The following is a 16,582-nucleotide window of genomic DNA, read 5'->3' as shown; positions in this document are numbered from 1 at the left end:
ACTTGAACCCTCTGCTTGGTGCATCATTTGAGTCCGATAGCATACCATCACTTTGTAGCTCGCCATCCTTGTAGTTTCTCCTATGTCACCCTTATGTGCTTGAGCAAAGTTTCCGATCATTGCTGCAAGCTTCCCCAACTTGAGCATTCACTTACCCGATGTGATCTTTCACAGAAGTAGCACCCTCCTTTAGGCACGTACTCCATACCATTTTTCCGGCCCCTTGCCGTTTCTCTTAGATCCCTGTCCGTTATGGGATGGTCCCTTGCCATTACCCTTGTATACCTCGGCTATGCATTTCCCGTTGTCCTCATCATTATCTCCCACATCCCTCTCGGCGTTGCCTTCTTTGGACTTGGCAGGCTCCATCTTGAAGTCAACAAGTGACTAGGCTACTCCGATGGCCCCGTTCACATTGGCTATTTGATATCTTCTTAACTCCTACTTTGTCCAATTTTGCAACCCGTCCATGAAGTAGAAGAGGGAATCTTCCTCGGACAATGACGAGATCTGCAGCATTAAGATAGTGAACTCGCGTACATACTCTCGAATTGTGGCCTCCGTCGGAGCTCCCTTAGCTTCCGCCAGTCGGTAGTGAACTCGCGTACATACTCCCGAATTGTGGCCTCCGTCAGAGCTCCCTTAGCTTCCACCAGTCTGCCACCTCGCGTGCAGCCCGTGCACCACCATACTGTTTTCGCTTAGGGACCTTCGCGTTGATCCCTTCTGCAAGTACCAAGCCCTTGGTAATTCCGGCCATGGTTCCCTACAAAACTTTCTTCTAGTAATCTCTTGTATTCTTTCTAACATTCCTTAGTCATAACCTTTGCTGTGATACCACATTGTCATGTCCTTAGTTTTAAACAAAGTGCACGTGCGGCACTTGGCAACTCACTCACGATCTTGCACAACTTGCTCACGTTCTTGCTATGCCAAGTCAGCCCTACTACACTCATGATCGCTAAGAAATGTTAGAACACATGAGAATTGCCAAAGGAAGCTTTTGTATTAGAGAGAACTTGATTGTTTTGCTTGGTTGATGAATTACAAATGAATGCCCTTATTTATACTAATCATCTAGGGGCTAGTATGTAAATTATAATTGTTCTACAAGTCCTTTTCATATTTACAACTAAGTCTCTTCTCTAGAATATTCTATACAGCTAGATTCTTCTAAGGACTTTCCTCACAATTTTATAGGGTTCTAGGGTCTTTCTAAGGAAACCTCTATATTTCTCTAGAACCTTCCTACAAATGCATAAATATCTAGAACTTTTCTAAGGAAATTCTCCATAGTTCTAGAATATTCCACCAAGATCTTATCCCTAACTTATGTAACTATTTCATATGGCAAAAATATATGTCAAGTGACATCTACGTGACATGATGATGTGACGGGTGATGACAATAAAGACAAACATGTTGTAGTTAGAAGGTCCAATATGCTTAAGTCATTAGTCAAACAACATTATTTGAACACTTGAAATGAATTGATTGGGCATTGTAACTAGACATATGACATTATAGTACTGTGTTTGACTAGGTGTGCCCTACGTCTAATTGTGTACACGGGATCACCTTATTCATCTGGGATAATAATAAAAAATAAATTAAAGAAAAACTAAGGCATGCGTTACTTGGGCAACTAATGTAAGATGTTTTTTTTTTCTATTTATGATTTGACCAAATAAATATCCGTAAAAAGCACATTCTTTTCAGAATATATATATATGAATTTAATATTATATTGCCCAAAAAAAGATGAATAAAGTAACATAGCCCTAGGTTTGTAGGTTTTAGAAAAGGAATAAATTATTAACTTTCTTTTCCTTGTGATAGTCCCGGTTGGTTTTTTCGATAAAATGATAAATAAGTCAATATGATGTTTTTTTAATCTCTTTCGTTTAACAAATCATACCTATTTTTGCTATCTTACCTGATAATAAAAAAACAAGTCATACCTATTTTTCACATTAATGTTGCTTCTTTGATTTTAATTCTTTTCGGTTGAATTAATTCATGATTTCTCTGATACATAAAACGAAATATCAATATTATATCTGTAATTTGCACTATTTATTTGAATTTTTCTTATGCACCAATTTAAATCAAATATTTTTGTGGAATATCTAGAACACATACCAAGACAAAGAATAATTTCTAGGCATGATTGAGTTTTTCAAAAAGTTTGTAGGTTTATGAAATTGTGTGGTTATTTATTTATTTATTATTACTCAATGTGAGTACTCCATATATTTCGAAATGAGGTAATGTACTTTAAAATATGGCAAGTTGTCCTCAGAAAAAAAATTCAAAGGAAAGGTCTAAACAAAAGTATATACTATTAAGCATCTCATGTCAAATCAATGTAGCAATTTTCTTTAAATAGGTCTAGGCTCCAATTATTGCTTTAGTATTTAGTAAGATGTTCAGATGGGACAAATTTTTTAAATCTTCTAAATAAGGGAATCGTGCTCTAATATATTCCTCCCTTTTCTTTTCTTTTTGAGATAAAATATAGTACTGAATTATATTTTATGTTTTGTAGTTCTATGTGCATTAATCAATCAACAATTTCAATTTTAAACTAATAAAGCTGTGATTATATGAATCTTTTATATAATTAATTGGAACCCACTACTTGATTATTTAATGCTGCACTCAGCTAATTTAATTCTCTTTTTTTGTAATTAATCTTAGTTTTATGCATTTATGAAAGGACAAGGATGTCATTAACGTTTTAACAACTAGATTCAGAACCTAGTAATCACTTATTGGTTTACAAGCTTTTTTCTTCTTCTTCTGTCTGACCAAAAAGAGGACAAAAAAGGTTGCATGCTCAGCTCTCTCAGGTGTAACAGAACCTCTAAAACTGTTCATAAATAAAGCCAGAAAAGAGTCAATAATAAACACTACTCTGTTGATAAAACCAATGTTTATTTAATTCTTTGATTTCCTCTCTGCTAATGGTCTTGGATATAAATTGCTTTTGGTCTACTTCTTCACTGTATCTGTTTGGGTTTTTGTTCTCTTGTTGCTGCATGCAGGCTAATGGATTCTGAGTGATTCTTCCCCTTCTCGGTTTTCTGGTATGATGTTCTCCACCATTTTCTACTTCTGTTTCTAGCATTTTCTTGGACTTGATCTGTTTTTTCCCCTTCTTTTGTGTGTGGCCATTTCCAAATCTCTCCCTCTGAATCTCTGTTGCATGGCTTTTATATGAAAATGGTTTTGAGTCATTTTTTCTTTTTATCTTTTCTTCGTAGGGTTCTTCTGTGGAATAAATGTCCTTCGTTGTGAATCATTGGGCTTTGTACATTTCAAAGGTTAGAACTTTACTTCTTTCTGTGTTGAATATAGGGGTTTGAAATTGATTTCTGGATTGGTTGATTGCTAGTTGTGAATCGTTGGGCTTATGCACATTTCAAAGATTAGGACTTTAGTTTTTCGTGTGTTGAATATAGGGGTTTGAAATTGATTCCTGGATTGGTTGATTCCTAGTTGTGAATCATTGGGCTTTGTGCATTTCAAAGATTAGGACTTTAGTTTTTGGTGTGGTGAATAGAGGGGTTTGGAACTGATTTCTGGATTGGTTCATTGATCAGGTGAGAGTGGGTAGATAGATAGATAGATATACTGGTGAATGGTAACTCATGGGATGGGATCTCAGGGGGGAGTTGGTGGTGGAAAAGAAGCAAAGCCGAATGTTTTGGCTAGGCAAGGATCACTCTACAGCCTCACTCTTGATGAGGTTCAGAATCAATTGGGGAATTTTGGGAAACCACTAAATAGCATGAATCTTGATGAGCTTGTTAAAACTGTATGGACTATTGAGGCTAGTCAAGAATTGGGGGGAAATGATTATGGGGCAGCGCAGCACTGGACTAATTCCCTGCATCGACAATCATCGGGCATTACATTGTCCAGAGATCTCAGCAAGAAGACTGTTGATGAGGTGTGGCAGGATATTCAACAGGGGCAACAGAGGGATAGTAGTATTGATAAGAGAAGTCAGGAGAGACAACTTACTTTTGGTGAGATAACTCTGGAGGATTTCTTGGTCAAGGCTGGAGTGATTGCAGAGTCGACCCAAGGCAGGAGAATTTCGGGTTTAGTTTTAGGGGTTGATTCAATGTCATTGGCACAGCAAGCTCAGTGGCCACATTATCAAATTCCCACAATGCATCAGGCACCGGAACAGCAGCTTCAACAACAACAGAATATCGTACCAGTTTTTATGCCAGGCCATCCGGTTCAACAGCCTTTACCTGTTGTTGCTAACCCAATTGTGGATCCCGAAACTCAGATGATAATGTCTCCATCACATCTAATGGGAACATTATCGGACACACAAACATCTGGAAGAAAGCGGGTTGCTCCAGAGGATGTGATCGAAAAGAGTGTCGAAAGGAGGCAGAAGAGGATGATCAAAAATAGGGAATCTGCAGCTCGGTCACGAGCAAGGAAGCAGGTGCTTTTGACTTATTTTGCAGTTTTTTGGGATATAATTCATCTATTTTCCCGTGAAATTTACTCTTCTGATTAATAGGCTTACACCCATGAACTAGAGAACAAGGTTTCACGGCTTGAAGAGGAGAATGAAAGACTTAAAAGACAGAAGGTAGGATTGGCAAATCAAAATAATTCATGCATGAACTCGGTATTCATTTGCATTCGCATTTCTTCTAGTGATCTTTGAGGTATGTCTTAATCACATCCTTCACGTCATTAGCATCATTTTGCAATGGCTATGTGCAATAAATGAGACTAAACACATGAGGAAAATTTGTCAGTGCAATATCATTGTGTTCACACAGTTACAGATTCTCTTTATTTCACTTTTATTTGTGATAATCAATATTTTCTGTGGAAGAATCTTTCACTGAATATGGTCTATTGTTCGTTGAATGTTGTGAAGTTCTTACTTCTCTAAGTTCATTGGCTATATCTTTAATTCGACCTGATGTTTTCCTTCACCGGTGCACAAGGCATTGTGCATTCACATAGGGTCCGAGTAAGGGCCGCACCCTAAGTGGTGTCATGTAGACAGTCTAACCTAATGCAAGAATTAGTGGCTGCTTCCACGGCTTGAACCTGTGACCTATAGGTTAATCAATAGACTTAGCTTTTCTATTAACAAGTGACTTGTCGTCTTGTGATAAAAGTATGTCAAAGTTAAGTATTTTTAGGTGTGAAATAGATCTTTGTCAAACTTATAATAAATGTAACTGTTCTTATTAAAATTCATAATCTAGAATCATTTATTGAATTGCCCCATTAGCTATTTAAATTTAGCATAGCCTATATTAACAAGTAATTGTCATCTTGTGATAAAAGTACGTCAAGGTTAAGTATTTATAGGTGTGGAAAAGGATCTTCGTCAAACTTATAGTAAATGTAATTGCTCTTATTAAATTTCATAATCACTTTATTGAATTGCCCATTAGCTATTTGAAATGAGAGAAAGGCCATTGAAAACAGGAGTAGACTTTAGAAGGCCCTCAACTTTCTTTACTATCCTTTTCTTTTCTGTAATAAAAATGTGTTTCTCATTCCCCTTTTCTGTTTTTAATTTGTTTTATTTTGTTGGTCGCTGTGAGGCTTTAAGCTACTTCTCTGTTTAACAATACATTTAATGTGTCGGGAGAATCAAAAAGTAAAAACACCCATAGATGCACACAAGATGCATGTTTCTATGTGAAAGTATTGACTAGGAAAGCTCTACTGGCTGCTAAAAGATCTAGTAATTCTGCTTTACATATCCAGCTACACTGTAAGGATATGGTTCTAGATTGCATTACTTTACTAACAATCCAACTGCATATATTCTTGCTTCAGTGCCCTTTTTTATAGTTTCTTTATTTATTGCATAGTCTAGAAGTTGATTCCATATATGTTTCAATGAAAAAACATGACTAATGAGAAATCAAGGGGACATTTTGTAGGAGGGAGGGCTAGCAGGGACCTAATTCGTTTTAGCGCTTGGCCGTTGAGGGCATCAGCGTTCAGTTTGCCTCATAAGTAGAAGGATATGTTAAATTTTTCCATTTGTAGTTCAATGTTGAACCATTGATTTAGAGAAGAGCTCATGAGATTGGTGACTCCTAGCCATAGTTGGAAGGACTGAAGAACTTCAGACGCACTTAACTTCTTCTCGTGTCTAGTCCTTCAGGGAAGACGTTCTAGGCTTGACCTCATCTTCCAACTGAAGTGAACTTTAAATTTCATCTAGACAAAAATGATACATGAAATTGATAGATTTAAGAACCCTTCTTGACTTAGCTATCCATCTCTTGCAGCTTGCTGCACTTCAAATTTATCTTGAAAACACTTTCTTCTTTAAAAAATTTATGAGGAACATCCGAACAAATAACTCTTGCGAAGCTCATTTTTGGCTGCATTGCTTCATTGTATATTGTTGTGTTACGGATTCGCAAAAGAAAAACTAAACAACCACATAAAAATGAGAAAAGACTTACCTTCAGTCTCTCAATGTATTCATGCTTTTGGTTTGACTATAGGAATTCCTAAGCAAATTGAACCAATCACATACAATGACGTGATTTTCAAATTCTTAGTAACTGGTGGTTTCTGTTATTACTTGTTGTTGCTTTCGTTTCGGCTTTCTGATTACAGTACTTACTGTTAGTTTTGTACTTTTGCTCTGGTTTTCCGATTGATATGCTTGTTGTTGTCCTTCTTTTATCTTTTTTCGAGCCGAGGGTCTACCGGAAACAGCCTTTTTGGAAGTAGGGGTAAGGTCTGCGTACAATCTACCCTCCCCAGACCCCACTAGTGGGATTGTGATTTTCAAATTCTTAGTAACTGGTGGAAAGTTTGGCAGGTGGCTTCCAGATGCATATAATGTCAAAAAGAAATGCTTTAGATATTTGCATGGAATGCTTGGTCATTAAAAAACTCATTACTTAGTTACAATCAACTTGTCGGAAGTGTAGTTAAGACTTACGCTTGTCCAACCGAACTTCTATTATCTGTGTTAATTAGGATTGCGTTTAGCCCCCGTCAAATGCTTTTGGAGAAATCATAAGTGCTGACATTGCAAACTGTAATTGTCATTATTTCAAATAGCAAAGTAGTTCTTGCTTTGTAGTTGACTTGTTGTCTCTTGACTATTTTCAGTAGAAACTTGCCTCCCTTTGGTTCCCACAATGTCAGCTATTATTTTCAGAATTTACCTGATCTTTTTATCTGCAGGAGATGGAGAAGATTTTACCAAGTGTGCCACCTCCAGAGCCTAAGTATCAGCTTCGCAGAACAAGTTCGGGCCCTATCTGAGATATATAACTTCATGTAGATGATTTTAATGTCATTGAAAATTTCTCCAGCTAGTCGCACTCTTTCACCTCTCCTTTGTTCTTGGTCAATGGAAACCTCTTCTAGTGATTCCTAGTTGATGTGATTCCCTTGGCTGTGTGTATTCCCCTTGCCATGTAATGTCTCCCTTTATATAAATTTTAATAGTTTGGACATAGAGAACATGATTTTCTTAGTTTCTTCCCAGTTTCAAAGTAAAATTATGTGTTTTTACAGTTAGCTAGAATTTGAGGATATAGTTTAGGGTCATCATTTTCTAGATACAACGTCCACAAAATAGCTTGGGTTTTGTCTCTGTTGAAGGATCAAGTGACTCATTTTCCTCTGTTTCCTTTTGTGCTTTAGACTCCTTTTGCTTCGAGTGCTCTGGTATAGCATATCTGACATCTATAAGAAGAGCATTTTGGCACATAGATAGGACATGTCGCAGAATTCTTCTTTAGAGAAATAGTCTTTTTAAACTTGAGATCTTGAAGTTTCTGTACTTTTTAATGGGCGAAAAGAAAAAAAAGGTCGGACCTCTTAGGATTTTTGAATATTTTGTAAGCTGAAAGATGCTGACTGCCTTTGCTTTTTCCGTTTCTTTTTGGTTGATAAAAAATGGTGGTCGAGTTAGTTTGTATGCACCTTGACTATTCCATTGAGGATCTGGTACCATATCGTTATGTGTCTGTTACCTCTCGCTTGCACAAGTAACTATGTCCATCAAGACTTCGGCGAAAAAGAAATTATCTAGTGTTCGTGTCTCTGCATGCGATGCTTTTGTATGTATATGGAGATTTTCTTTTCCCTTCTTTTTTTGTTTTTTGTAAATGGAATTTCCCTACTAGTGCACCTTGCTTGACTCGATAAATGACCAGCGGTTTGCAGGATTTATGTTCTTCAAATATTACAATCCACTATCATTGACTTGCAGTTGCTTCCTTTGCTTTGAATTGCTGGAAATTAGCCACCTTCTTTCCTTTAAGAGGAATGATGCTCAAAGTATAAATTCCAAGAGTTTAAAAAGTGCTTCCATATGTATGGCAGTTTGACTGGCAAGCTGCATCCTGTAGAGATATATTTGAGCTTAACCTCTTTAAAAAGTACTTTCCTTAACAAGATCTGTGCGGTACTCAGTTTATGATGAAAAGTACAAGGTCTTCTCAGCGATCAAGATGATTCAAATGTTCAGAGATCAAGCCGTCTGTTAAACTAGTTCATCTCGAGGCCTTTAACACACCTAAAGTAATAATAACCCGATCTCTGAACATTCAAACAGGTGGATGACATCCAAAAACTCAGATACTGAGTATAGCTTCCAGCAGGTGGACGGGTTGGTTTCGTCACTACTTCCCTTACTATTTCGAAGATAGAGACGCTGATTTCCAAGGAGGGCCTTGTACTTTTTATCATAAACTGTGTATGCACAAACCTTGTTAAGGAAAAAAGAAAGAAAGGAAGAAAGCCAATGAATAGCAGCTATGCCTTATGTACATAGTTCCCAGATCTACACTAGCTAAACTAAGTCACCCTTTAAAACCCAAAACTTGAAAACCTGGCAAGAAAAGAACCTACTCAATTGCCACACTATTTTTCAGCTACCTTATTGGAGCGACCATGAAAATATAACATTGAAAACCTATAGATCTTTCCACACATTAAAGTCAGTCGTTGAGCCATTGTAGTTGATTATACTATCCTGGCACCCCATGAAGTATGTACTCTTCACAGGATCAACATTTACTAGAGCATGAGCAGTTCCGTGGGGGCTGACTGCAACAGCAACTTCATCTGCATCAATTATTACTTCAGCATAGCCTTTTTTGACCGCATCATTTTCCAGCTGTAAAAAGTCAGTGAATCAAGAGCAAGGACTTAGTATATATAACAAACTTGCAATCCTGACCCAAAAGAAAGAAAAGAAAAATATGATTACTCATTCACAAAGATAAGCTATGGGAAATGTAATTAAAGAGATAATTTAATAGCTTTATTTGGTTATTTCATCTTCATTTTCCTTTCATGCAATTTAGAAATAATGAATAATCAGCATATCATGATTTGGGAGTTTTAAAGAAGCTAACTGCAGAAATTCAATCATACAGAACCCTTTCAAAGGACAAGCAGAATGCCTGCTTCAATGGCAAGTAAAGAGAGACTATATTGCAATGATAAGAAATGTAAGGAACTGCACAATGAAGAAGATGGACAAAGGAAATAGAAAAATGGCAGGAGTAGAGGCGATAAAACCAATCACGCACACCTCATGGTCTGCAACACATATCTTCTGTACTGAAAAAAATTAGAAAGTGGGAATGATATATGTGGGAACATATAACTACTTTGGAACAAGTAAATTTGGGAAGAGTTCTGATAGATGCTTCAAAGATTTTGAAGAACCGGGAGAGAAAGCATGATTAAGGCTAAGGGAAAGCCTTCGAGAATACCCAATCAGGATGACACTTTTACAAATGTAACTTTAGCACACAAAATACGGTTCAAGGACTTAGCTTTTCTGGGAAGTATGACACAACTACACAATACCCTTGACGAGTGACAGCAACTAAAATATAAGATTCCTAAAGAGCCGGGTAGTGGAGCAGACATCTTGTATTGACATATTTCTACTAAATTCACTTCCTAATTAAATACACTGTAATATCTAAAAGCAACTCTAAGCAAGATTGCTTATCTATTCCACCCCAACAAAATACATCACATGTCACAAGGATAAACCAATATTTCAAAAAAATTCATCTTTATTATGTTCAAAGAAGAAAATGTATCCCTACAGATAAACATAGTTAAAGGTGAATCTAGAGTAACTTACTAATGATTAAGATAGGCAGAGATGTAAAGCTTTCAGCTCTGGTACTACAGGGATGAAGAAACATACCCGGAATACTGTCTTAGCTCCCCAAATAACAAATGTCTCATTACATGTGTGGTGCCTGTGGTTGCCCCTAACACCACCGGGTCTGATCTCGCCCAAATGAACTGAAGCACAGCCTGCTGCCCCACCTGCAGCAAGAATGACTTCCCCTTGTCAATGACAAAATCATTCTAGGCAAACTTCAAATAAAAGATGACAATATAGAATGATTTAAATTTATCTTGTGGTTAAGAAATACGCTGTATCAGGGAAATGGGAGAAGAAATACCATCTATTTTTCCATGTACTCTAATTCTAAACTTGCACATTTTCGAGAAAGAAAAAACAATCCAACAACTGCTATGCGTTAATCCCAAACCAGTTGGAATTCTATTCCAATATTTGGATCCTTTCATACATATACTCAATAATTTCTCTTTTGAGACAAATTAGGGGTTTCTATAAAACTAAAAATCCTCTAAATCTAATGCATACCCATACGACGAAATACAAACTTCTAACCATACCAAAAAGATCCTGGCAAACATCAAACCTAATATAAATATTTACCAAAAACAAGTAGAGCTTAAACCAACAAGGTGGTATCATTTGCATACATCCTTTGCTTCTATTAAGTAGAGCTTTTATGCATTACCAGGAAAAAGAGAGATGCCAAAATCGAGGCCAAGAGAAATGGGGTTGAGAACGTCCCAGACTTATGTTTGGAAATAACAGAAGAGGAAGGTCGGAACCTCACAAGATTAGCCTTCTGATCTTTGGCAATAACGTCAATTCTAGGCTTGCACATTTTCTTAATTTTCTACCATTCTCTATTATTTATACATATCATTCAATGAACTAAGCGTTAAGGCCAAACTAGTCAGGGCAGGTCATGTAAATCCTAAATATCCATTCGCTTACAAAAGAAGCTACATATATTACTAGTAAAAAACTAAACTTTCCTTGGTCCTCTAGGTCCTTGTATTCAAGTTGCTTGCTTAATGCTAACGATTTTCCTTCTTGGCTTAACACTCTTTATTCGAACAGAATACAACTAGGAACCTTAATGGGGCTAATGTGAAAGCAGTTTCAAGACCAGTGTAGGCAGTAATGAGCTAACTGCTAACCCATGTTCTATTTACTTGGTGGTTGCAACCAACACAACATCTTTATGCCCATCAAAGGACCTCGAGATGCTAATCCACCAAAAACATACAGACCCGTTTAAATGCATTGGAGTATGAACATACATATATAGCTCGTATTTAAATCCTATCTTCAGGCCCCCAGGGCCTAGCTCAAGTGGCAAAGGGTGGTGGATTTGTGTCTTAGGTCACAGGTTCAAGCCCTCACATCATGCGAGGTTAAGCCTGGTATTTAAGTGGAGAAGGGCAGAGGGGCGGGCCCACTATCTACCGAGTTTGAAGGCTGCGGTTGGTCCAAAGGATCGGCTCCAGACCGATTTCTCATCGGTCATCAAAAAAAAAAATCCTATCTTCAGGAGCACGCATATTCTGTCTTTTAAGGTAAATATTATTATAGTTAATACATTAACATATGGTAGTATATTTTTTCTTAAACAAAAAAAAGGAGAAAGAGGAGACCTGAAAGGGCAGAATCTAGGGCAAGGGAAATGGGGTTGAGCAACCAGCCACGTTTATCTTTAGCAATGGAAGAAGAGGAAGCTGGGAACCTCAAAAGATTAGCCATTTGATCTGAACCAGAAGAATAAAACTTGGCAGGATGCCACTCTTCCCGCTGATGACTTGAATCTGAGGGACGTTGGAATCTGAGGGAAACCCAAGTGAGGAAAAGGAAGAGGGAAAGGAGGAAAGGAAAAGCATGGGGTTTCTTCAGGAAGGATATCAAACTTGACATTTGGGTTGATGTCTGATTCTGAAATCCTGCGGCGGCGGATATTGGAAGTTGGTGGTGGTTACCGGAAGGGGAAAATGAAATCCTTCTAGGGTTTGCCATCGGCCTCTTTATTCTTTCACATTTCTTCTCTTCTCTTCTATGGCCTGAATGAAGGACATTCTTTCACAGTGGAGTTTGGCTACTTCTTTGGATTTTGCACCTGTCCCACCCGCTACCTGTTTTTTTTTTAATTCCTTCCTTTTTTATGTTTGTTCTTTTTTCTTTCTAGAAATCTACTCCCTAATCCTTTTTCTTTTTTACAAAATCAAAGATATTTCTATATGATATATATTTGGAAAAATTACATGTGAGATTGGGTTACAAATTCCATATAAAAAGAGATTATGAAGAAATGCAGCTTAAAGTAACAATATAAAATAAGAAGATAAGTAGAATAAGAGAAAAGAGATAAATTTCTTATTTCATAATTTGTTTAAGTGTGTCCCATATTACATTTTATGTCTCCATTTATACTATTACATAGAAAGTTACAAAAGGAATGTCTTAAACATGACATTAAAAATTGAGATCCTGGGGAGGGGTTATGGAGGTGTGGGAGTTACAATCATAATAGTGATGAGTAGTGGAAGGTTATTTACATCATGTGTGAAAGTAAAGAGAGTAGTGGACATCCATAATTACTATAGATTTTACAACACTCCCCCTTGGATGTCCAAAATAGATAATATGCCTCGTTATAACTTTACTAAGAAAAAACCCTACTGGAAAAAAAAATCTTAGAGCCCATTTGGACATACAAATTTTTTCCTTTTTTTCAAATTTTTTTTTGAAAACAATGTTTGGTTATCCCATTCTTACCAATTTTTCCTTTTTCACTTGAAAATGAGAATTTGCTAATTTTTAATTTTATAAATTTACCCTATATTTTTAAAATTTATAAAATGACCCAACCAATTTTTCATCTTTGGCAAATACATCTTTGGCGACTGATGGTGGAACATCAGTCCTAGTTGATACTTGAACTCCACCAACTGGAAGTTTGATTATATGGTTATGACTTATGAAAAATATGTAGCTATGCCTGCTTTTGCACCTTTTCTGTGTGTTAGCAGAATTAGAAAATGTAATATTGATTTTGCATCTTCTGCGTATTGCAGTAAAGAAGAATATGATAACAGTTAAACAATAGCATTTTGATTGTTTATTTCAAGTAGGATAATCAAATTGGGGTGATTTTGATATTCTTTACAAGTTGTGGGGTATAAATCATGTTTCATGATTTTATAAAAAAAACATTCAAATTTGTTGCAAAAATTATAATCAAACACGACTTCATCTTCAATTCAAATTTTAGTGAAATTCCAAATTGGAAAAAAAGTTTTGGAATTCATGTCCAAACGCCTACTTAGTTAAGGAAAAAGAGTACACATATCTGTAATATGCTTTACTTGTTGCCTCGTTAAAAACCTTACCAGAAAAACCCAATGGGACAAAACCTAGGCTAACGGAAAAAGAGTACAGCGCGTATCTACTCCCCCTCATGAAAACATCACTTTATTTCTCGAAGACGGTGCATTCCAATCTTCTATCTCAACTTCTCAAATGTTGAAGTTGGTAATGCCTTAGTGAACAGACCAGCCAAATTTTCACACGAACGAATATGTTGAACATTAATTTTACCATTTTGTTGAAGATCATGCATTAAAAAGAACTTTGGTGAAATGTGATTTGTTCTGTCTCTTTTGATGTATCCTCCTTTCAGTTGAGCAATGCAAGCAGCATTGTTTTCATATAGTGTAATTCGATTATCTTTTTTCATAAGAAAACCACACATTTCCTGAATATGTTGAGTCATTGATCTCAACCAAACATATTCCCGACTAGCTTCATGAATGGCTATTATCTCAGCATGATTTGAAAATGTGGCAGCTATTGTTTATTTCATTGAACGCCATGATATAGTTGTACCTCCATATGTAAACAAATAGCCTATTTGAGATCGGGCTTTATGTGGATCAGACAAATAACTTGCATCAGCATAGCCAATCATTTCTGACTTGAATTCATTAGAATAAAACAATCTCATATTTGGAGTTCCCCGAAGATATCTAAATATATGCTTAAACCATTCCAATGTCTTCTTGTTGGGGAGGAACTGAGTCTTGTTAATAAGCTTACTGCAAAAGCAATATCTAGTCGGCTATTGTTAGCAAAACACATCAGTGCCCCAATTGCACTAAGATATGGAGTTTGATCACCAGTGAGTTCTTCGTCATTTTCTTGAGGCCGAAATAGATATTTATTTATGTCAAGCGATCTCACAACTATTGGGGTACTCAATACAACCGCAGAACGTAACCTCAACTTAATGCAACCAAGCAACGTCCTGTTCTATGCACAATACACCCTTTACTCATAACAACTCAAGTCATTCTGTGATTCTTATATACCCATAAAGCATAACATAACCTTTATTGAAATTTCCTTTACTCGAGCATCCTTGGTCTCAACCTCTGTAAGCCATAACTGATTCACCAGCACGCCTCCAACTAGAACCAGCATAGCACATAACTGTGCAATCAACTAATCAATAGCAGACTCCCCCACTTGGCGCAAAGCCATAAATCAAAACACACAATAACTCATAATGTATATACTCTATTACTGCCATAATACCATAGTGAGATTAAACTCAATCCTTCATAAGCTCGTGCAACATAGACCATCTAGTACTTCAAATCTTCTACAAATCCCGCATTCACCCTCGTAATAGTCAAGCCCACTCTCTTAAGCGACCCAAATTCAAATTACAACACATATATTTCACTGATAAAAGAGATCTTCCAACAAGCAACATAAGGATCACACAAACTTCAGAACACTCCGCAAGAGATAACCCACCTGCTTCACCTCAAACTAACATTTCTTTATACCCTTCCAGTGTCATAAACATTACGCAGTAACTTAATCTTCCTGAGTCTGAACTCATATCACAACGTGAAATCTACTTCACTTCCCAACTAGGCAACATGTAAATATCCTTCAACACACCCACAACTCGAGGCTATACATCAACTCACGATAGAAATCAAGCACCAGATAGTTCTTGCTACCCCAAAGCAGACCCTTCTCGTCTCATTCAATTCATATGAACATATCTTGCAGTCACATCACACTCATCATGTAACTATCCAATCATCACTCCCACTAATCGGGACACTATCGAACATACAAATCTAAAAGCACGTGCTCACACAATCAATGCTTCAGTGCTCAATCTATAGGCAAAACCTGGCCTCAAGTCCTCCAGACTGTCCCAACATCAACACACTAAGATCACATCTCGCCCCTCGATCAGGGAACCATAAGCCATCGACGCATATCTGATACTGAGTGCTCATGCACGCATACGAATGCGTGGAAGGAATTCAAAGAGTTATATTTCACGCTGAACCAAGGACGCACGATAAGAGTTCAAGAATGTGAAGTTTTCCTAAAGGTTCTGACACCTCCCGAGGATAAGCACAGACGTCTCCATACCGATCCGTGAGACTCTACTCAACCTGCTCATGACTCATGAGACCTATGTAACCTAGGCTTTGATACCAACTTGTCACGGCCCTAAAACCGACGGTCGTGATGGCGCCTATCGTGAAACTAGGCCAGCCAACACACTCCCGAATTAACCATTAATCAATAAGAATCATTTTTAAGCCTTTAATTATTCAATATCTCATAATATAAATCTAAACGAACAGTGCAGAATAAATATACAAGCCCGACATCGGGGTGTCACAAGTCATGAGCATCTACTAAGGTATGGATATAAAGAAGAGTCTAAAATATACTAAAACAATCTAAGGAAGACAAGAGGGAGGAGAGCAGGGCTGCGAACGCCGGGCAACTACCTTGCCAACTCCGATGACTCTACCACTAAGCAATTAACACCCGCTACCGGGTTCAGAAAAACCTGAATCTGCACAAAAAGTGTATGGAGTAATGTGAGTACGCCAACTCAGTAAGTAATAAAAGTAAATGAAAGTTGAGCAGTAAGAAAACACGTAAGCCACGTCATGACGCTACAGCAAATATAGTACACTTCCAAAATAGTACATAAATCATTTACTTCGTAAGTCAAACTCAGTTTCAGTAAAACATTTTAAACAATTTTCAATAGTTTCAAACAAGTGATAAAACAGTGAGTAAACATGATAGAAATGTAAACAGCCCCTCGGGCAAAATATGTACCATAAACCGCCCTCGAGCATAATATCAATAGAACCAGCCCCTTGAGCTACCTCACAATCACTCGAAATCAGCCCCTCGGGCATAACATAGATCAAGAATCGCCCCTCGGGCAATAAAATGGAACAACATCAGCCCCTCGGGCTATATCACATCTCACACTAGGTACCCGCGCTCACTAAGGGTGTACAGACTTCGGGAGGGGCCCCTTACGGCCCAAGCACAATAACAAGCCATCTCGTGGCATAATCAATATATCACTCACTCAGG

The 16,582-nt window shown here is 37.2% G+C and overlaps 2 protein-coding genes across 3 annotated transcripts; one reads left to right on the top strand and one right to left on the bottom strand.

Moving 5' to 3' along the window:
- The first annotated feature begins 2,732 nt into the window (after window positions 1-2,732).
- LOC107822613 (ABSCISIC ACID-INSENSITIVE 5-like protein 2) lies at window positions 2,733-7,535 on the top strand. Of its 2 annotated transcripts, XM_016649154.2 has the most exons (5): window positions 2,739-3,089; window positions 3,267-3,326; window positions 3,606-4,471; window positions 4,550-4,621; window positions 7,216-7,535. In XM_016649154.2, exons 3-5 carry the CDS (start codon window positions 3,644-3,646, stop codon window positions 7,294-7,296), a joined length of 981 nt encoding a protein of 326 aa, XP_016504640.1. In that variant the 5' UTR covers window positions 2,739-3,089; window positions 3,267-3,326; window positions 3,606-3,643; the 3' UTR covers window positions 7,297-7,535. The 2 variants fall into 2 exon arrangements, with proteins under 2 accessions (XP_075110405.1, XP_016504640.1); XM_075254304.1 differs by having other exon boundaries at window positions 2,733-3,089; window positions 3,267-4,471; window positions 4,550-4,700.
- A 735-nt stretch (window positions 7,536-8,270) lies between these two features.
- On the bottom strand, window positions 8,271-12,290 carry LOC107822614 (uncharacterized). Its single transcript, XM_016649155.2, has 3 exons — window positions 11,794-12,290; window positions 10,214-10,338; window positions 8,271-9,160 (listed from the first exon to the last, which is right to left on the bottom strand). The coding sequence occupies exons 1-3, from the start codon at window positions 12,164-12,166 to the stop codon at window positions 8,957-8,959; spliced, it is 702 nt and encodes a 233-aa protein (XP_016504641.1). The 5' UTR covers window positions 12,167-12,290; the 3' UTR covers window positions 8,271-8,956.
- Between the last annotated feature and the right edge of the window lie 4,292 nt (window positions 12,291-16,582).

Source organism: Nicotiana tabacum, chromosome 5, assembly GCF_000715075.1.
Source record: "Nicotiana tabacum cultivar K326 chromosome 5, ASM71507v2, whole genome shotgun sequence".
Classification (NCBI taxonomy): domain Eukaryota; kingdom Viridiplantae; phylum Streptophyta; class Magnoliopsida; order Solanales; family Solanaceae; genus Nicotiana; species Nicotiana tabacum.
This window is presented reverse-complemented; position numbering and strand designations above follow the sequence as displayed.